This window comes from Dendronephthya gigantea, unplaced genomic scaffold (genome assembly GCF_004324835.1).
Source record: "Dendronephthya gigantea isolate DGI-Jeju-01 unplaced genomic scaffold, DenGig_1.0 000265F, whole genome shotgun sequence".
Taxonomy (NCBI): Eukaryota; Metazoa; Cnidaria; class Anthozoa; order Malacalcyonacea; family Nephtheidae; genus Dendronephthya; species Dendronephthya gigantea.
Genome location: NW_021163275.1, coordinates 91,796 through 113,952, shown reverse-complemented (window position 1 = coordinate 113,952; position 22,157 = coordinate 91,796). Strand labels below are relative to the sequence as shown.

General features: G+C 35.5%; 1 protein-coding gene across 1 annotated transcript in view; it reads right to left on the bottom strand.

Moving 5' to 3' along the window:
• Positions 1-6,629: 6,629 nt before the first annotated feature.
• The window catches only part of LOC114541097 (receptor-type tyrosine-protein phosphatase epsilon-like), a 34,639-nt gene continuing 19,111 nt past the window's right edge, over positions 6,630-22,157 (bottom strand). The window contains exons 4-25 of the mRNA XM_028561076.1: positions 12,055-12,163; positions 11,848-11,923; positions 11,475-11,772; positions 11,241-11,370; positions 10,900-11,017; positions 10,326-10,582; positions 10,076-10,179; positions 9,861-9,948; positions 9,680-9,747; positions 9,570-9,603; positions 9,324-9,421; positions 9,085-9,201; positions 8,863-9,011; positions 8,585-8,726; positions 8,280-8,426; positions 8,019-8,118; positions 7,874-7,950; positions 7,651-7,782; positions 7,343-7,471; positions 7,097-7,254; positions 6,835-6,970; positions 6,630-6,710 (exon numbers count right to left, since the gene is read on the bottom strand). Of these exons, the coding sequence (XP_028416877.1) occupies positions 6,630-6,710; positions 6,835-6,970; positions 7,097-7,254; positions 7,343-7,471; positions 7,651-7,782; positions 7,874-7,950; positions 8,019-8,118; positions 8,280-8,426; positions 8,585-8,726; positions 8,863-9,011; positions 9,085-9,201; positions 9,324-9,421; positions 9,570-9,603; positions 9,680-9,747; positions 9,861-9,948; positions 10,076-10,179; positions 10,326-10,582; positions 10,900-11,017; positions 11,241-11,370; positions 11,475-11,772; positions 11,848-11,923; positions 12,055-12,163 (2,748 nt within the window). The remainder of the gene's footprint in view (positions 6,711-6,834; positions 6,971-7,096; positions 7,255-7,342; positions 7,472-7,650; positions 7,783-7,873; positions 7,951-8,018; positions 8,119-8,279; positions 8,427-8,584; positions 8,727-8,862; positions 9,012-9,084; positions 9,202-9,323; positions 9,422-9,569; positions 9,604-9,679; positions 9,748-9,860; positions 9,949-10,075; positions 10,180-10,325; positions 10,583-10,899; positions 11,018-11,240; positions 11,371-11,474; positions 11,773-11,847; positions 11,924-12,054; positions 12,164-22,157) is intronic.

The following is a 22,157-nucleotide window of genomic DNA, read 5'->3' as shown; positions in this document are numbered from 1 at the left end:
AACACTGGGTCAGCAAATGGTCTATTTTAGCCAGATTTTGGACAATATCTGGACGTCCCCTTTTCATTATCCAGACAGAAATCCTAGTCATAAGTTTATATTGTGAATTTTCCATGAAAGAGCGTCTTTATAATCCAGTTTCCTTCTTGTTTTCGTAGTGTTGAGATCTTTGATTCAGATGACTATAAACATGATCATTTTCTTCCTTCCCAGTTCTTTTAAGAGCTGTATACGTCGACTGTTCATCTTTCACTTGTTCATAATTGTTAACGTCATCTTTGTTAGGATTTTCATAAATATCTTTGGAATTGTCAGTGGTCTTCTTTCCCGAATTCGCTTTGGTGCTTGACGATTTGAGACGAAGTCGATAAACCAAATAAGCATTGAAGATGAGTGAAATGACCAGGAGAATTACTAATACTATAATTCCTACAAGATCCCAAGCTTCTTTTGCATCTAAAGATGAATGAATTAAAACGATGCAGTCTATTGAATAATGTATCAACATAAAAACTATCCTCTTTTGTTCGAAATTCAGTGTTTTTTAGATCAAAATCATACGACTCGTGTTTGAAAATTAATTTAGTCGAAAAATATACTTTCTAAAACTTGTTGTCGTGTCCTGTGATTTCTGGTCTTTTTTCTTGTCGACTAGGACGTGACATATATATGTTACAGAAAATCGTTAGAGAGAATTTCCTTTATTGAAGTTATTTTGAAGAAATTAGAAATAGGGAAACATTAAACCTGCTGTGCTTTATTTTACTGGAATCGGTAGTCAATATATGGCAATTATTTATATGTATTTACCTGTGTTTTTGCTTAGCGTTGGACATGGCGCTAGCGTTTCTTTCTTTTCGACAGTTGTTGATGTTGGGCTCCAATCTGTGGAGTAAAATTCACCCTGAAGTAAAAGATCGAGGTCAGCAGTCGTTCAAAAAATCTAGTTCAAAGCTAAAAATCTGACCGGCTGGAGTTAGGATGTACTCTAAATACGGTTAACATGGATGAAAATCTTAATCCTTTTTGTTTTCACAAGCTATAAGATATTAAAAGCCTTTTAGCACTAATTTCCAGCAATACCTTGTCATCAAGAAAGATCCTTTGAAAAATACTGTAACTTGCTCCAGACTCCAGTGGTCCATTATAATAATCATTTGTTGTTGATCTTCGTCTTCGTGTTGTTTGAGAACTTGTATTTCCACCATCACCAAGTATAAACATGTTTTTATCTCTGCTTGTTATGACGGTGGCAATATAAGGTTTTGGTTCAGCTGACGTTTTAGCTTCTTTGTATGTCACTAGATCATTGTTATCGTAACTGCTGGGTGATGGAAGCTTGTCACTGCTTTTTCTCAGTTTCAAAGCAACGACGTAAAAATACCTACAAAAATTCTGTTCGTTAAGTCAAGTGCAAAAAAACAATGTCTGAAGTTAGTCATCCAAATTATTTCTTCCATGCAATTCTCTGTAATATTTCTTCAGGAATGTTTGGTACTTACATAAAATTTTCAGAAGGGATTTGTAACGAGAAAGTTAATGTAGTTTCTGTTCTATTTGTGGCCATTTTTGTTCGTTCTGTAAAATAAATAACATCAATGATATGAACTTGAATGTCAGTATTTAGTTTGTGATGTCAATCTGACAACTAAATATTAAAATATAGGCCCTACCTCCATTTGTAAATATTCCTTGACTTTTACTATAGATTCCTCGACCAACTTTAGTACTTGCAAGAACACAAACATAATATTTGGTTGATGCATTCAAATTGTTGATGACTAACATCATCTTCTCTGTAGTATGTTCTTTAAAGCAAGGTTTAGTTTTAGTTTCTTCATGTGAGATACACACAGTATAATTGACGATCACGCCATTTCTTTTCTCTTCTTCAGGAGGATCCCACGTGACTGATAATGAGGATGAACTTTCTGCAGTGATTTTGACGTTCAGTGGAGGACCTTCTGGAGCTAAATATATCAAAATGGCAACCGTAAGACGTTTCTTTGAATTTTCTTTGTTTGGACGGGTTCAAGGATGTAACAAATGAGGCAGGGTAACAATTGGTTATTATTTTGCAGAATATCAGTCAGTTAAAATTTCTATTGCGAGAGTTGTAGCAATCTTACACAATGCGCGTAGGATCCATCATTCTTACCATCCTCACGTGTTGAAAACATAATACTTTTCTCTTCGCCGAAACCATCGTTGTTTCCAGCAGCTACAGATATTTCATAACTTGTGTATGGAGTGAGCTTGTCTATTTTATATTTATTTATTTCTCCCGTGGTCATATTCTGAGTAAGTGAGCCGTCCTTCTTTATTTTAATCCAAAATCTTGATACGCTGGTAAATCCTTGATTCTCAGGATCAATCCACGATATTTCAGCACTTTGTGACTTAATATTAAAGACGGCGAGGTTTCTAGGTTGGTCTGGATATAAAGCTTGAGAAAAAGGAAATCAAACTTATAATTAAATAACTCGATCTTCACTAACTGCAAACTCTTTACAAAAACGTCGATAGAAATAAACGTAACTTACTGTCACCGCAGATCTCAATTCTCATACAAGGTTGAACTTCATATGACAATGGAATAAACCGTAAAGCTCTTGTTGTTTTGCCGTTTAAACTTCCTATGGCTGCACCATTAAAAGCATTCTTGTTTCCCTGAAATATCTTTGAGAAAAAAAAAAAAAAAAAAAAAAAATATATATATATATATATATATATATATATATATATATATATATATATATATATATATATATATATATATATATATATATATATATATCAACGTGTAAAATAGGGTGTCACATATCAATTACCTTGTGATTTTCAGTCTGAACTTGTTTCCAATTCTCTGAATCAATAGTGTAATTTAAGTTGTAAGTCTTCACCCATTTGGCACTGGTACTGTCACCAAATGTTGCTACATTCAATATCACATAAAGTCTTCCCAAGTCCACTTGAAGATAATGTTTGCCATCTGAGACAGAAGCACACCAAGAACTACCACTAGATATCCTTGCATCAGAAGCTCTGTGACCTTCTGAAGAAACTGAGGCAGTGAAGGACGAATTTGGAAATCGTTCTTTATTTTCTATCAGAGGCTTGTCGCAAATATGACCTGAAATACGAAGATCACTTGTTAAGTTCTCGAATTTTTTACAATGGTAATTTCCTTCTAATTCTTGGACTTATTGTTTATATATTCTCCTTTCAAAACTTACATTTTATGAATGACAACTCAGAACAACTTGAGGTGGAAGATGTGATCAAACATTGACGTAAATCCTCGAGGTCGTTATTACAGTTTATAATTCCAGAGAATATTTCATCTTTGCTAGTTAATAGGACAGGCGTGTTAACAACGAAGTCTGCTCTTTTGTATCCCATTTGAATGCAAACAACATCCTTAGCTTTGTTTTTTAAACTTCCTGCACAAACACTTTTGTCTCCGCTGTCCGTAATTACTTTTACAACACCTTCGTTTGGCAACGATGAATTCGATAAAAACGCGCCAAAAACTAAAAGACAAATGCCAATTCCTAATCTTACTACGGATCACTACCATGCACCTTCTAAACCTTTAGTATTTTCTTATTTTCTTTCATTTGTAGTACATATTACATACCACAAACATCGCTATAAGATTCCACGGTATCAATACATTGATATTCAAAATAAAGATAGTTTTTCAATCCAGGACACAGATCATCAGAAACAAACAAGGTTTTATCCACAGTTATTTTACACTCATGTTGACCATCACATTGTTTCTTAACAAGACATGTTACATCAACTGTACAACTATAATCATCACTTAAACCACATGTTTTTGAGTCAGACAATCCACGGTAAGATGCAGTCTTGACCACCATGAACTGATCTTTAGAACAAGTGACATTCTCTGTCGTATTTCCATAACATGTCACTGAACCTGGAAAATAATAGTCGAAATGCAAAGATTTTTTGAATTAAAAATATAATTTTATCTGAGCCCAAGACAGAGTAGCGAACATCAACAACAATCAATAATTGAAAGTAACATGGAGATATTCCAGGTGAGACAAATTGATAGCAAAACTTTGAATGGTTATCGTGACAAGTAGTGAAAACATGTATGAATAAATCCATTTTTAAAAAAAATTCTTCTTTAAGACAAGAGACCTAATATGTCTTGTCTTGACAATGAATAGTTCGGCCATGAGCTGGTGTCGTATGTAAACTAATATATAGCTGCACATGACCAGAGCGAATAACATAGCCAGAGCGTCATAATAATAAAAATACAAACTTTTTTTAAATCTCATCACAAACTATTACTGTATTATTCTGTATTATCGCCTGTTTTCTCAACGTACTCACCCTATATACGCTGATACACAGTGAGTAGCTTTGTCAATCAGATTTTGGCGGTGAGTTGCTATACAGTATATATTTTTTAATTGTCAATGTTATATGTGTGGCCATCCACATAAGTATGGTATAATTATTTGTAACTGAATATTTACTATATATAGTGTTGTGGCAAAAACTTACCAAAGTTGAAAAGTTTATCCTCAGTGTCATTACAATTTGTTGTCAATCCAATGTAGGGATCAATTCCTTCTTTTTGAGCGAGCGGGGCGTATGTTTTATTGACTGCACACCAGTTCTGAAATGAGGTCTTGTCACGACCTTTATAATATACAGATAAACCTCCCCAAGAGGTCTGGGTTATACGACGATAGATTTTGCTTCCAGGATCTTGCGCACAGGCAGAATAATCTAATCCTCTTGATGCACTGGGAACGTAAAGATAAAACATGTCAAGAAAATAACCAAAATCAGATTTAGCATAAGCCGCAAGACATCCTTGTCTTTGCAAATTCAACATGGCGCCATTATCACGAAACCGAAACTGAGCAGCTGGATCCAGACAGTTGTTGGAAAGTTCAAGATAAGATACGCTGCCCCAGGTCGAGCCTTCTGACTGTATTCGTGCTGTGTCATAGATACACTTTCCTGTCTTCACATGTTTCACAAAGAAACCAGCAACATCTGGAAAATGAGAAAATACCGTGTGAAGTCATTGCAAGCATTTGAACTACCTGTCTAGTACTGTCTGGAAAAAGCAGCAAACAGTAATCACGATCTTTTCCAATATTAAATATATAATTCTGAGGATAATGCTTGAAGACTGCTTGAAGACTGCATGTCTTCTACTACACGTGGAATTTCGTGCGCAGAGCGAAACTTCTCTTTTCTTGTGACTGTGCCGGCGGAGCTCCGGTTTAAATAAAGCCCGATCACACAGACCGGCCCGCGATTCCACAACGCTATTCCTGTGGGAAATCACTGCAAGAAGAGTGTATTGTATTGAGTATATAGACGTCCTGAAGTTTGTCATGAGACAGAACTTGTCTCTTTCAACTTAAATTAAATTACTGAGCACGTCTTGGTAGATCAGCGAGTAAAATCATCCGTCAGTAGAAGTAAGTGATGTCTTAGCAGGTTTAATTCATGGCGAAAGAAGGGTCACATATATTTGTCAGGTAGCCATAGTCAATCTAATAATCAGTATACTTATATATGCTGGGAACTATCGTCTGGCTCTGAACACTTGTTATACACTTGTAGGCTACCAAACATATACAGTCAAGACGAACCATATTAGCGGTGAAGTCTTCTCTTTCCCAAGTTCGTTCCTCTGAATATAAATCGAGCCTAAAGAAATCTTTAAAGGCTTTTCTTGTGAGACACATATTCAATCGCGACAATACCTATAGCCCGTTCTCAAATAGTTCCTGCTTGCTTTAAATGATGTTATACAGCTTATACTTACCCTGAAAATACACGAGGATGACAATAATCCCTGTCAACTCCCATTTACAACACTTGAATAACATCTTATCAATTAATTGAGGCGACACTTCATAAAGATTGCGATATATTACATGATTTAGTTGTGCAAGGAAACGTCTTTATGATGATGGCGAAGACGGAAGAGGAGATTAATTCTATTTGACCAAGATAAATATTCATAAAAACTCAGCATGAAGTCTGAATGCTGCTTTCATAATTCAAAAGGTTAAACGAAAGTTCTGACATTCTTGAACTAATTTCTGCTGAGTTCTACCATGCAATTCTGTTATATTTTTCAAAAGCAATTTGAATGACATGGATATATTATGAATAACAGTCGAGGTGTTGATTTAGGACATGAAATATAAGCCAACAATCGCTAATGCTATGGACGATATTTAGATTTCTAAGGAAACTGTATTTCTAAGGTCTGTTTTCCTCTTTAATTGTTACGAAATGCAGCGTATTCATTAGTGCTATAGTTGAGTGCCCAGGAACAATAATGTACGCTACAATCTGGCTGTCATACGGTGGAAAAAATCCCCAAATGTTAATATTATTCAACTGACTCGTCAGATGGTATACATAAATTCATCAGGCGATATATTTTAGCCTGATCTTCAAAATATATGGAGGTTTCTATTTCCATTATCTCAATAATATTTTATGAACTGCATGTCCTTGGTCTTTTCCTAATTCCCCTGATTAAATTAAAACTAAGCGGTTATATACCTAAGTATTTAACTAGCTGATTACGAAGTGCTGATTTTGTTGTGTTAAGTATCGCTAAAGTTTGAATATTCATTAAAGGAATTCAAAACAGCTGAAACTGCTTCATAACAGAGCTTGAATTGAGCCTGAAACGGGAAAAAACACGAAGTAAATCAACTGGTTTTCTCGTGTCAATAATGTTACCTTGATGTAACTTTATGTAGTTTCATTAGAACTACGATTGGAATAGTTCATTCTGCGTTAACTTACCGCGGTCTCAACGAACTGTGGACGCTTTGCACGGATCAATTTGATGCATTGAAAGACGTCAATGACTTGAACAACTTTCACTCTGTCCACAAGATTAGAAATTGCAATGTACGTTCCACTTCTTCCAGCACCATCGCTAGGAAATAAACTAAATGCTTAAACTAATTGACAAATACTTGTTAATTGATTCTTAATTGACCGATTAATTGATTCTTAATAGATTAATTCCAGTAAAAAGTCACAAATGTATATAATTTCATACCTGCAAACAACAATGATTGGTCCCTTCTTTTCTGCTGCTCTTTTTGCGTCCTCAACTTCAGACAAAAGTTTCACAATATCGTTAACATTTTCTGGAACTCCATGGTCTGGCCACGACATGTATTGAACCAATCTTAGCATGTGACCACTTTTCAAATCCTGGTTGTGTATAGAAGAAAGTTCAAATCAAGTGTTCATCAGGATGATAATGTTTGAGATATAATCGAGCTGTACTGATAATACATACCGCTGAGGGTGAAACGATGAATTTTCTAACAACAATATTTTCTTTTTTGACGAAAGAATCCAACATTACTGTGGTGGTTCCAAATGACTGTGGTTTAGCTCTTTGGGTTGGCCAAAACATTGGGTATTCCTTGAATGATAACAATTGTGTTAGCACGATTTAAAGTGAAGAATTAGCAGTGGGCTTCACAATAGCAAGTATCAAGGCATTCCAAATTTTCCCGAAGAACAGGCATGCTGATTGGGGTGATAGAGAACAGACTTGACAGATTCTTCAGTTGGGACTGAAGAACGCAATTGTCTACTGACCTCGTCCTCACCCAACTGATTTAACATGACGATTGTTGACGAACAATATTTTGTCACCATCCTCCAAAAGTCGTTAATCGTCTCCTGCAGAGGTGTTTGTGTAGCGATAAAATAATTCTTGCCAAGATAACCCTATTTAGATAAATCGGTTTCAAAAGGGTTTTCGTCATTTTGATATTTATTTTACTATTTACTCGGTTAATTACCATAATAATAAACTCACATCGACAAAACAAGCATTTATATAATCCGAGTTTGCGACATTTTCAATATGACTGAGACAAGCACGACCAGACTCAGCTGGAACAGAAAGATAAACACAAAATATTAAAAGGGAAATTTTCAAATTAAAACACATTTTAACCTACATGGATAAATGTGTTCCTTTCGATTCTTCTTCTTGTTCTCCTCCAAAAGTCCTGCTTCGCATTGATCCTCCATCAACTTCGGCGAGACTGTGTTCAAACGCTGTACAAGAAAGAATATCTTGGATATATTGAAGGTTTAACACAAGTCCTTCACATACACTGTGGCAACGAGCTATATAAATACCTACTCAAAATTACTTTTGTGAATAGAAATGACAATGGTACGTGGCCAAGTTGCGAATGAAACAAATGTTGCTTTACCTTAAACTTCTCTTCGAATCCAGTCTGACCTTCGTTAGTTTGCTCTGATAATTTCTTGATCTCGAATTTCACATGCGTTGCTTGAACTTCATTCGCTCCACACTTGATGTGATCAACGATTGCATCATGAATAAACACATATTGATCCTGGATGGTAAACAAAATAACCTTGTTATTAATGGTGTGCTGGTGTTTGGTTTTAAGAGAGTGATTGTCACAGGCATCTTGATTGGTATTCCTTTTCATTTCGTTATAGCAACAGTTGGTTATGGACAGTCAATAGCTATATGTCACCTAACACTTACAGCAGTTTGCACCATGTTCATTCGTCTTGTTCTCATGTCCTTCACAAAGCCAAAGACATCGATCACATCTTTCTTTTCTTTGTCAAGATCATCCAAAATCTTGTCCACAGCAATGAACACTCCTGTTCGACCAACTCCAGCACTGCGTTGAAAGTATTAATGGTAAACGTTCTCTAGAATATCGCTTTTATCCCGTCCCAACCATTCCTGGGAAACTCTCATCTATCATAATTTTCACGATCTTCACTTGCTCTAACAGTAATCTAATAATTTCGTACCTGCAATGAATGACAGCTGACCCAGTTTTAGTCTCATGAAAAGACTTGAAATGTCCTCTGAAAGTTAAAATCTGTGTTGGGTAGTGAGGAACACCAAAGTCTGGCCATGCTTTGAAGTGAAACTGTTGAACTCCGTGTTGTTCACCTCCCTGGATTAAAGATAGCATATCATCTTGTCTGAGTTTATAGATAACGTGGGAATTCATTGGTGTTTATGGTTACCTTCTCAACAGTGAATATCCGAGTAACGTAATCAGCAAATGTTCTTGTTTTTCTGGCAGTCACTTTGATATCTCCATACAAACCAGAGTCATCGGGCCAGTATTTCTCACATTTTACCTGTGAAAAAGAAAGTCATATTTCACTCCGCCAGAGCAAGATCTACACAGTGAAAGATTTAGTTACTAATTTTATAAGTTTAGTCTTGCTTTAGGTATAATAAAAGTCACGTAATACAAAACCTTTGCCATTTCTTTCAATGTGGTCAACATGACAATTGTTGGACATTTGTGTTCAAAAATCATCCTCCAGAAATCATTCACTGTTGCTGGTTTTGGTCCTAAGTAAAATACGATCATTCAGGTCTTTTTTCATACTTTTTAATTACTCTTTAATATCCAGGCTGAATGAAAAAAGTTCGTCAACTTATTGTGATATAGATTCGTCAACATATTATGATATAGATTCGTCAACATATTATGTTGTACCTTGTGTAGCGATGTAACTCTTCTCCACCAATCCCTACAAATTATTTTCAAAAAAGCATTTAGAGATTCATGGTAGAGACATTACCCTACGTCATTGTTTTTGCACTCACGTTGATGTACGAAGCATTGATGTAATCTGATTTTTCGTCACCAGACAAAATGACACGAGAATCATTATCTACAACCAGAGAAAACATTCAGTACTCGTTGATGGCTGAAGATTACCATCGTTTACTTATATTCTTGAATCGTAACGATGTCATATGAAAACATCAAGTCTAACTAACTTACATGTGACTGCGTTGCCGTATCTGTTTTTCGGTCGGTTAAACGCTCGTTTTGAGATGTCTCCTTTGGAAATGTGGGCAGTTGGTAAATCCTGAAAAGTTGAATACGAAAGTTGGTTCAAATTTAGAAAGCTACTGCAACGATGTCAACTAATTTCAGAATTATGATAAAGACAACTTGGTTGGAGTAGTGTTATGGTTGTGAATTTCTCACTTCACCTCAAATTCCAGCTTGAAATCTTTTTTATCGTTTTGTCTCAGGTTGTTCACGTAATCACTGAATTCGCCAACAGGAACAGGATTATGAATCCTCGCAACAACAGCTGGCAAAATATGCATTTGAGTTAACGAGGATTTAACGAAATACAATATTCTGTCATTAAGCACTGCTTGGTTGCCTATAGTCAGTGACAGGGAGAACTTTGTCTTAGTAAGGTGCCCCACCTTCTCCCATCTTTGTTTCACCCACCTTCTTGGTTACCATAGATATTTTTATCACCAGCTGCAAAATCTGAAGGATATGTCTTCTCCTCCCCAACTGGACTAACGTCTACTTCATCTGCTCCAGCAACGGTGGGGTTTTGTTGTACTTCAATAGACTCTTTGGGATCAAGATCACCGTCGTTAGGATCAAGATATCCCTCGTTGATCGCGGGTGAAGCAACTCTTGGTTTCTCTTCGAGTTTATAATCTACTTCATCGTAATGATCTTTTTCGTCTTTGCGTCTGAAATACAAGATGACATTCAAGCAGTGAAAAAAGACACAAAACAACGGGCGTATTTACGTCAAAATGTCGAGAAATAACATGTCATCGTCATCATCACCATTGAAAGCTATGGTAGAGTCATCATATAAGAGAAACTTGAAACAATATTTCACATGTTCACGCACGCACTCTATAAAAACACTCTGTGACAGTCTTCCTCGTCATTCAGGGATTTTTGTGCTCCTCGGATATAAATAATCGCAAGGACTGAAGGACAGAGTTCATTCATTCCCGAGAGGATGGATCTTTTGTAAACTGATCTTCAACATGATTACCTTCTTCTACACAGAATGATCACGACTACAACCAGGATAAGAAGAAGACACCCACCACCTGCTGCACCAGCAATTATTGGAATATTATCACTCTTAGTATCGTCGTTTCCATCACTCTCTGTAGTGGGCATAACAAATATGTTATATTACATGGTCATAAACAAAAATATCTTTAGTTCTGGTAAAGACAACATGCAGTCAGTTTTTAAATTGTTTATCGTTTTTATAAACGAAAACAAGCTCGTTTAAAACTTTGAATCAATGATGATTCACTTCCTCCTTTTTTTTTACAGTATAAGCTGAGTTTGTACACAGGTTACGTTTTAAGTATTTACTTTTACTTGTGGTGGTGCTTGAGTCAGTTGTGATTGCTTTGGGAGTGCTTGTTGCTGACGTTGTCGTCTTTCCAACTGTTGTTTTTCTAACAGTCGTTGTTGAAGCAGGGCTCCAATCCGTGGAGTAAAATTCACTCTGGAGTGAAATATTAAGTTGAGACTGCATTAACATCTGTAGAAGGTTCCCTTTTCGATATGTTTCGGTAACCTCATGTATTCAAGATAAATTTCCAGCAATACCTTGTCATGGAGAAAGATCCTTTGAAAAATACTGTAACTTGCTCCAGACTCCAGTGGTCCATTATAATAATCAATTGTTGTTGATCTTCGTCTTCGTGTTGTTTGAGAACTTGTATTTCCACCATCACCAAGTATAAACATGTTTTTATCCCTGCTTGTTATGACGGCGGCAATATAAGGTTTTGGGTCAGCTGACGTTTTAGCTTTTTCGTATGTCACTAGATCTTTGTTATCGTAACTGCTGGGTGATGGAAGTTTGTCATTGTTTTTTCGTTTCAAAGCCACGACGTAAAAATATCTAAAAAAATTCTGTAGTTATATAGTCATCTGAATGGTTTCTTCTGAAACTCTTTGTAATATTAGTTCAACTTACGTAAAATTTTCCGAAGGGCTTTGTAATAGGAATGTTAATGTAGTATTGGTTTTATTTGTGGCCATCCCTGTTCGTTCTACGGGAAAATATGTAAATTTGTTAGCGATCTGAGATGAAATTTTTGACTGTGAGAATTTTACTTTGTGAAGTTTGCTCTCCTCAACTAATAAGTAATAACAGATCTCAAGATTAAACGTCGGATTTTACCTCCATTTGTAAATATTCCCTGACTTTTACTGTAGTTTCCTCGACCAACTTTAGTACTTGCAAGAACACGAACATAATATTTGGTTGATGCATTCAAACTGTCGATGACCAACATCATCTTCTCTGTAGTATGTTCTTTAAAGCAAGGTTTAGTTTCTTCATGTGAGATACACACAGTATAATTGACGATCACGCCATTTCTTTTCTCTTCTTCAGGAGGATCCCACGTGACTGATAATGAGGATGAACTTTCTGCAGTGACTTTGACGTTCAGTGGAGGACCTTCTGGAGCTGGAAATTTAATTGTAAGTTGTTTCTTTGGGTTCGTTTTAGAAAGTGTTTGTATTATATGACTACCCGCCTCAATTACACATGAACCCGATGCTTCGAAACCGCGTTAAGAAATTGTATATCCATCATTCTTACCATCCTCTCGTGTTGAAAACATAATTGTTTTCGCTGAACTAAAACCATCCTTGTTTCCAGCAGCTACAGATATTTCATAACTTGTGTATGGAGTGAGCTTATCTATTTTGTATTTATTTATATTTCCCGTGGTGATATTCAGAATAAGCGAGTTGTTTTTCTTCATTTTAATCCAAAATCTTGATACGCTGGTAAATCCTTGATTCTCAGGATCAATCCACGATATTTCAACACTTCGTGACTTGATGTTAAAGGCGGTGAGGTTTCTAAGTTGGTCTGGATATAAAGCTGTTAAGAATAAAAATAAATTATTATTGCCAACTCTTTATTAAAGCCTGGATAGAATATATTATAAGTAATGTATTTAGGTCATGTATAACTTACTGTCACCACAAATTTCAATTTTCATACAAGGTTGAACTTCATATGATAATGGAATAAACCGTAAAGCTCTTGTTGTTGTGACATTTAAACTTCTTATGGCTGCGTCATTAGCATTTTTGTTGCCTTGAAATATCTATTAAAAAGTGTAAAATTAAGTATATATTTCATTTATTGTTAATAATTACCGTTCTTGAAATATATAAAGCTAATGATAATAACGTAAACCGTCTAAAGAATGACTTGCTTATTTGCAATGAGAGATTTAGTTGTTAATACAAAAAATCAAAAAATGTCTCTAATCAACTTTTTAGAGGCTTTTGTATTTCAAGGTAGCTAGTCTAGTGAAAACATCAAACTAGAACAAAAACATTACCGTCCCATCTTGTACTCGTCTGAGTCGTCTCCAGTTTACCAGGTCTACAGTGTAATTAAGGTTAAATGATGTCACCCATTTAGAGCCAGTGGCTGTGCTATTGCCAAATGTCGCTATAGCATATAACACGTAAAGTCTTCCTAAGTCGACTTGAAGATAATGTCTACCATCTGAGACAGAAGCACACCAAGAGCTACCACTAGATATCCTTGCATCAGAAGCTCTGTGACCTTCTGAAGAAACTGACGCAGTAAATGACGAATCTGGAAATCTTTCTTTGTCTTCTAGCAGAGGATTGTCGCAAATATGACCTGAAATAAAGAATGTTAATCCATATTTGTTCGCGTAAGCTGCACCAGCATATCCAGAATATACTTACATTTGATGTAAGAGAGCTGTGAACAGCTTTTTTGAGAGGTTGTAACTGAACATTGAGACAAGTGATGCTCTTTGCCACCACAGTCAATGCTTCCAGAAAATACTTCTTTCGTGCTAGACATAGCAGTCTTATTAACAACAGAGGATGCTCGTGTATAACCCTGGTGACGACAAACAACATCCTTGGCGTTGTTCTTTAAACTCTGCCAACAAACAGTGTTGGTTCCATTATAATTGACATCTATTTGTAAAATACCCTCGTTTGGTAAAGATGAATCTGACAGATGCACGTTATCCACTACAAAAACAACAATAGTAAATGTTTACGTATTTAAAAAGAATTCTTCTCTGGTATTTCTTTGCTACTATTAATAAACATCTGATTTTCTTGAGCGTAAATAAGTACCAACTTAATAAATTTGGTATTCCGCAATTTTTACATTATATCGAGGACTAAAGCTACATATTATTTTCATATTCACGATGGTTGAGGACCTATGGTGAATTCATTTGGGCCAGTAACAAATAGCGCTAAGTTATGTCTTTTTGTATAAATCAGAAACAATTTTATCGCTTAATGGCATGCACTGACATTTAATTTAAATAGCTAGAAAATATCCCACGCAGACGCAGGGAGGTTTTGAGGTTTTTGGGAGTTTAAAGTTTGAAGGTGGCACCAGTTAGTATTGTTTTGCGCTCTCGCACTTCACACGAGAAACATGCATTAAATACTCAGCACTCCAACGCAACTTCACTGAATCCAAAACAAACATACCACATAATGAGTATTGTTTTGATTTATCAATACATTGATATTCAAAGTAAAGATATTTTTTCAATCCAGGACACAGATCATCAGAGAACAAGGTTTTATTCACAGTTATTTTACACTCATGTTGACCATCACATTGTTTCTTAACAAGACATGTTACATCAACTGTACAACTATAATCATCACTCAAACCACATGTCTTTGAGTCAGACAATCCACGGTAAGATGCAGTCTTGACCACCATGAACTGATCTTTACAACAGGCGACATTCTCTGTCGTATTTCCATAACATGTCACTGAACCTGAAAAATTAAAATTGATCCAGGCTGTGTGTGGTCTTCCAAATTTGAAATCCGCTTCTTATATATCCTCTTTAACAACTACTGCGGTCACGGAAAATCTTTAAGAGGGGAGGGCATATATTCATTTATTATGTGTATAGAGATTTATGCACAGCAGAGTGATGATATAAAAATCGTATTTCAAATTGTATTTTAAATCGTGAAATACGATGGCGTCAAAATATAGGATATTACATTCAACCCATTATCAAATCTTTCGGAAAGGATATTTAACTTCTACTAAACAAAATTACAAAGAAACTGGTAATAAATATGTTTTGATGTATAAAATTTCGAAATTTTGTTGCTCGCTGTGTTTTTGTATATTAAAATTATGCTAGCGTGTCTTTGTCAAATTGATCTCTATACACATTTACTAAACAAATTGCTTCATTGTTGGCTCGTTTGTACGAATTTTATTATCCACTCGTTGCGAAGGATCGCAAACTCACTCGTTCGTTTTGCGATCCTTCACAACTCCTGCATAAAAATCGTACGCACTCGCCAACCATGAAGTAATCTATATACCGTAGCTATATTCACCTTCATCATTATTAGTATCTTTTGAAATATATTGTTTTACGGTCTGAGAACATGAATATCCCCCTCCCCCACACACATTGCTATCCCCCGCGGCCCTATCGCAAACCCGTCTCAGACAACGTTGACAGGCAGAGAGATCGTACCGGCAGAAAAGAAACTTACCAAAATTAAAACGTTTATTCTCCCCGTCTAGACAGCTTGGGTTCGTTTTTAAGTATCCATCAGGGTCTGCACACCTGGCTGCGGAATTATAAAATCCCCGTAAACCCCCCGAGGAGGTTTGTTCTATAACCCGGTCGTCAGCACAGGCAGATTTTTCTATAGTCCCTGGGGTATTAGGAACGTAGACGTAAAACATTTCATCTTGATACCTCTTATCAAATATAACAAGACATCCTTGTCTTTTCAAATTCAACATGGCGCCATTATCACGAAACCGAAACTGAGCAGCTGGATCCAGACAGTTGTTGGAGAGTTCAAGAAAAGATACGCTGCCCCAGTCCGGGCCTTTTGACTGTATTCGTGCTGTGTCATAGATACACTTTCCTGTCTTGATATGTTTCAAAAAAAACCCAACAACACCTGGAAAAAACATCACTCCGCTTATTTTATATGCGTTATATTGAAAAAAAACCATAAAAAAGTTTAGACATTCTAAGCAATTCCATGATAATGATTAATTTTCTATGCAGTATAGAATTACCAAAGGTTAGCTAGAGAAATACTGGTCTAGCGTTTTGCGATAACAATGCGAATTCATCTTTAGTAAGTTTTGCATAAGTTTTATAGCATAAGTTCTTAAATTTATAACTTTTGAACACACGAAAATAATTCATTGTTGCGGAGTCTAGCTATAGCAGACTAGGAGCATCCTAATTTGTGCAGCAGTCAAGTTTTTTGCTTCGATTTGTGAGCTATTACTATAAATAAGTAATGCACTTTTTATAAATATTTGATCCGCTTTTATAAATATGTGATCGCTAGATCTGTTTACAATGTAAGATAGATCATGTCAGAACAAAAAGACACGCAATTCTCTGATAATTTGCCAAGCTTTTTACACATAGAAAAGCACCTTTTGAGCAGAGCGGTGTGTCTTTTCTACATCTGTTCCATGAGGTGATTCTCAGGTCACATTGCTGTTAAATATAAAGCCTGCAGAAATAACATTGAGTAACGTTTGTGACCAGAGAATCACCTAATGATATCTTACGGTTTCTTACAAAGGTTTTCGGTGTAAAGTGTTATAAACTCAATATCCTTTGCGCCCTCCAAGTCATATGTTTCGTCGTTAAGCCTGCATGGTTCTCACTGACTACCGACAGTCGGCAATGAATTGTTGGTAAGCGCTGCATGATGAAGAAAATTTATTCAAAATAACGAAACACTTTATTTCCATTCCCGAAAGATCGGGCGACAATAGCCATCCCCGGAATCATCCCCGGTGATCATGAACTATAAGTACCACAAGGCTTTAAACCCCCCCCCCCTCCCAACAACAATGTCAGTAACACTTTCACATTCACAGCAAATATATTTCTAACCTCTATAGAGTATAGTGCAACCTTGTTCATATATCCATATATAGCTATATGTGTAATGCGTATAACATACATACACAAATATATATCTAGTTAACTGATCACGCAAAACTAATGTACTCGAATATGAGAAACTGAGGGTCATTCATAGATACTTCAGATGCTGGTTTTGTCCATGTCGTAACTGAAAGTAAGCAGACTTGAGATATCATTTTATTGCGACAGTACATAGATTCACCAGATAAGTTCATCAGTGCGAATTAAGCCAAGTATTCAGTTTTTATAAATTGTAAATGATATAGTTTAAATTAATACTTACCATGAAGATACAAGAGACTGACAATCAACCCTATAAATTTGTACTCAAAGCACCTGAAAAACATCTTCAAAAAGACACTTCATTAAGAACGAGATGTACAAATATAACCGAAAACGACTTCGTGAATTGCGATTGCGGAAGACGAGACTAAATCAATGTAGCGAAGATAAATATTCAAAGCAGCCGGTGTAAAGTCTGAATGTTTTTTTTTATAATTGCATGCTGAAACCAAATTATTAACATTCTTTCACATTAAGATTTGTTGTATACCGCTTTTTAATGATGCTGTAAAATACTGTATCAGTTCCCATCTTTCATTGATGCAAAATTGGATACGACTGGTTTAAAACCAATGGACGCTTCACACGATTGTCTAAAAATCATTTGAGATACCCTGTATGAACATTAAATCACATTACAATCAGATATTTTGAAAAGTTATACTTGGGTTACACCAGTCAGTATTATTCAAAACTTCAAATTATATATTAAGCGTAGTATATGTTGACTATATCGTGTTATATGACTTGTATATCGTGGTATATGTACTGAATAATGATCGATAATCGACCTATAGTGATAATCGTTTTTAATCGTTTGTTTACATTTCTTACATTACTTCCTTAAGCACTCTTAAACGAACAAAGACAAAAGTCAAAACACTAGTGATTTCAATATACGTCTGATCAGAAACTTTTAATGAATTTAGTTGTAGTCTCTTAGTTAAATCAGTTATCAAAATAGTTGCAAAATCTTTTTCTTTCATATCCTGATAAAAGCTTCTGAGGGCCTCACAGATCTGCATGGCGGTTATTAGGTAATAAGGTGCAATACAGGCGAAACCTTTATATAAGCAAAAAAGACGATTTGAATCCCTTTTTTTATCATTGGCATTTTAAGAAGATTCCAGTCCACCAATTCAGCGGAAGAAACTGATTTCCATGCAAAATCTATTGGTTAATCGAAAGCAGATGAAAAAATATGTTTCACTTAGGTATACATGCTTTCATTTATAGTGTCTTCGCCGTTTCATTGTCTTTCCCATTTCTTAGTTGTATATTTAATGGTTATAATACAGGAATGTATACGAGTCAGTATAATTCCACACTGATATTTTATATCAACTACTTATGATGATCACTGTCAATTCTTCAGTGTTTTTGTCAACTACATCATGGGGACGTACGTAAATTCAATTCATTCACATGCATTCATTTCTTAGTCGTATATTTAACGGTTATAATACGAGTCAGTATAATTCCATACTGATATTTTAGATCAACTTCTTATCATGATCACTTCAACTGTCAATTCTTCCGTGTTTGGTTAAGTGCTAAGTGCGGAGTATACATTGCATGAATAGTCGATTTATTCAGGCTGGAAATTTCTACTTTGACAGCTCTTTTAAGTTTATACTATCGACAAATGCGTCGTACAAGAGCCCTTGTTATTAAAATCCAGTTTCCGCCTGATTTTCATGTTTTTTGGGCGCTTCATTTAAATGACTATAGACATGATCATCATTTTCCTCCTTTCCAGGCCTTTTAAGCGCTGTGTACGTCGATTTTTCATTTCCCACTTGTTCATAATTGTCGACGTCATCTTTTCCAGGATTTTCATAAATATCTTTGGAATTTTCCTTGGTCTTCTCCACGTCTTTCGTAGCGCTTGATGATTTGAGACGATGAACACGGTAGATTAAATAAGCGATAACTACGACTGAAATGACAAGGAGAATTGCCAATACAATAATTCCAACAACTTCATTTCTTGCACCGTCTGAAAGATAGAAAATTAAGAAGATGCATCATGTATTGAAGAGTAATAATTCTAGGTAACCAGTGTAAGAAATCCAACCATGCAGTTGCTAAATAATAAAATACAGAACTCGCGATTAAAAAGCTCCTGGGTCATCTATAATGGGATCCTAAAATTTATTTGATTTTCGAATCAAGATTGATTAAATCGAGATCTGGAATTAACGATCCAGGATTCCGTTCCAGGCATTCCGTTCATTTTTGCTAGTGAAAGCCAGTGTGCATTTGTTAATTTCTCAATTTGGTAAAAATTCATGTTACCTGTAGCGATCTGTTTTTGGATAAAAAATGTATGATTCGTTCTCCGAAATCGATCATGAACATGACAAATATATTTTCCAAAACTTGTTTCGTCTTTCACTGTAACGACGAGTAAAGAACTACGATGAGGCGTGTCTTTTACCATGAATCCATCCAGTGGCCTCTGATCTTTTTCCCAACTGAAATTAATAGGTGGTTCCCCTTGAGCAGAACACAACAGGTTGACAAGATCACCTTCCTTTGCCATTACGTCACCACTGGACATGTTGGTTAACACACGAGGACTGCCTGGGGAAATGAAATTAACAGGCATTTGAACTTAACCTCAATTTTTTAAAACTAGATTTTTGTTTAATAAACCCTTTAAGAGTAAGTTACCTTGGAATGTACCAAGATATTGTTGTGTGAAAGAAATTTATACCTGTATATTCATTTGTCTTCGAAACTGGGCTCCAGTCTGTGGAGTAATAATCCTATTTTAAGAAAATGATCATTATATGTTATGACCCAGAAAGACGGATGATGACATGAAATACTTGTTTTTTTAGTTGGTGTAACGATGTTCCTCTTCTGATATTTGTCCTTTTTCACTCTTCAGAGTTCAGCCTCATTCTCATTTTTCTTTTCCTCTCAATTTTTGACATGTAAGTAAGCCTGGTAAACTGAAACTAGACGAAGGAATTATTGTATCTAGACTATAATAAAATTTACATAGAATTACCTGGTCATTGAGTATAATCCTTTGAAAAATACTGTATCTAGTGCCAGGTTCCAGCGGACCATTGTAGTAATCACTCGCAGTTGATCTGCGTCTTCGTGATGTTGAATCACTTGTATTCTTACCATCACCAAGTATAAACACGTCTTCATTCACACCGCCGGATGTAAAGACTGCAGCAATGTAAGGTTTGGGATCTGATGATTTTCTTGCCTCAGCGTACGTCACTAGTTCATTGTTGTCATAACTACCAGATGATTTAGGTTCTTTACCGTCTTTAAGTTTTAAAGCCACGACGTAAAAATGCCTGAAGAGAAACATTTACCTCTTCAATAGCACCTGGTGTCTGTCTTCGTACACTAATATTTAAATAAATAACTTACAAATACGTCATTGAAGGAATTTTCAATGAAAATGTGAGTGTACGTGACGTCACGTCAGCAGCCTGTTCTGTCCCTCCTATAGTAAAAAAACAAAATTGATGTAATACGGGCTTGCATGTGCATAAATAATACATTCCCGTGTTTAAAAAACGAAATTTTAGCAATTTTCTGCAGAGATGTTTTCCAAATCTGCGATTGAGATGTATCTTTAGATATTAGGTGAAGTTTCGAATCGGTGACAAAATGAAAAGCTTATTTTCGATACTGAATATATCTGAACCAATTCAACACCACAAGATGGTGTCGTTTCAACATTATTGTTCAACATACCTCCATTAGTAAAGAATCCTTTACTCTCACTGTAGTTACCACGACCAGCTTTAGTACTCGCTTGAACACGAATATAATATTTGGTTGATGGATTCAAATCCCGCGCAACCCAATTTCTTTCAGTGGTTGTAAATGAGTGAAAGCAAATTCCATCGTTTGTATTCGAAACACACACAGTATAACTGATAATGACGCCATTTTGTTTACTTTCCTCAGGAGGATCCCAAATGAAAGACAGAGATGATGTACTTCTTGATGTGGTTTTGATGTTTAATGGAGGACCACTTGGTGCTAAAAATCAAAATGGAGGTTCGTATAGTTGATATTTTGTATATTATTAGACAATTGAACCAAAACAAACAGCTCCGAGCGAGGTTCAGATTTGAATTCCACCAGCGCTATCTTTGAGCGAACACAAACCAATCAAATGCTATGAATCTATCAGATTAACTAATAACGAGCGCAATAGGTCAGCGAATGGGTAGTGTTGTAAGTCAAATTTGGACCGCACTATAAACAATTATTAGAGAACTGTAAAGAAGACAGTTTTCTCAAGAAAACTAATTCTGTTTCAATCAGTCAGGCTTCAATGTCGTGGGTATAGATTATGTCCTCACTAACGTCATTAATCACAACGTCGCCAATATAAGAAATATATTTCAATTCTAACCAGTTTCCAATGTTATAAATGAAGAACTCGTTTCTTCGCCAAAACCATCCTTGTTTCCAGCAGCTACAGATATTTCATAACTTGTGTCTGGAGTGAGCTTATCTATTTTATATTTATTCATTTTTCCTGTGGTCATATTCAGAATAAGCGAGTTGTTTTTCTTCATTTTAATCCAAAATCTTGATACGTTGGTAAATCCTTGATTCTCAGGATCAATCCACGATATTTCAACACTTTGTGACTTGATGTTAAAGACGATGAGGTTTCTTGGTTTGTCTGGATATAAAGCTGTTAAGAATAAAAATAAAATGAGATAAATATCCTTTCTAAATTATTATTGCCAACTCTTTTTATTAAAGCCTCGACGGGATATATTAAGTATTGTTATATAGGTGCTATGTATTTTATATTTGGTTGGTTCATTCGTAGTCATATAAGGCTTTAAATAAATGCAATGGTTCCCGCACGACAAAGTAAAAAATTATTGCCCGCATGTTGTCATAACAAAGTAAAGTGTTTTTTTAAAATTAAAAATTGTTGTGTAACATGTATGTTTTTGTTCCTATATAACACTTAATGTACACTACCTCGGGAAATAGTGAATTTTGTTTTCCCTCGAGTCTCAACATTCAGACTTGGAAAAACAAAACTCACTATTTCCATCGGTAGCATACATTAGGTGTATAATGTATAACTTACTGACACCACAGATCTCAATTTTCATACAAGGTTCAACTTCATTTGATAATGGAATAAACCGTAAAGCTCTTGTTGTTGTGTCATTTAAACTTCTTATGGCTGCGTCATTAGCATTCTTGTTGCCTTGAAGTATCTATTAAAAAGGGT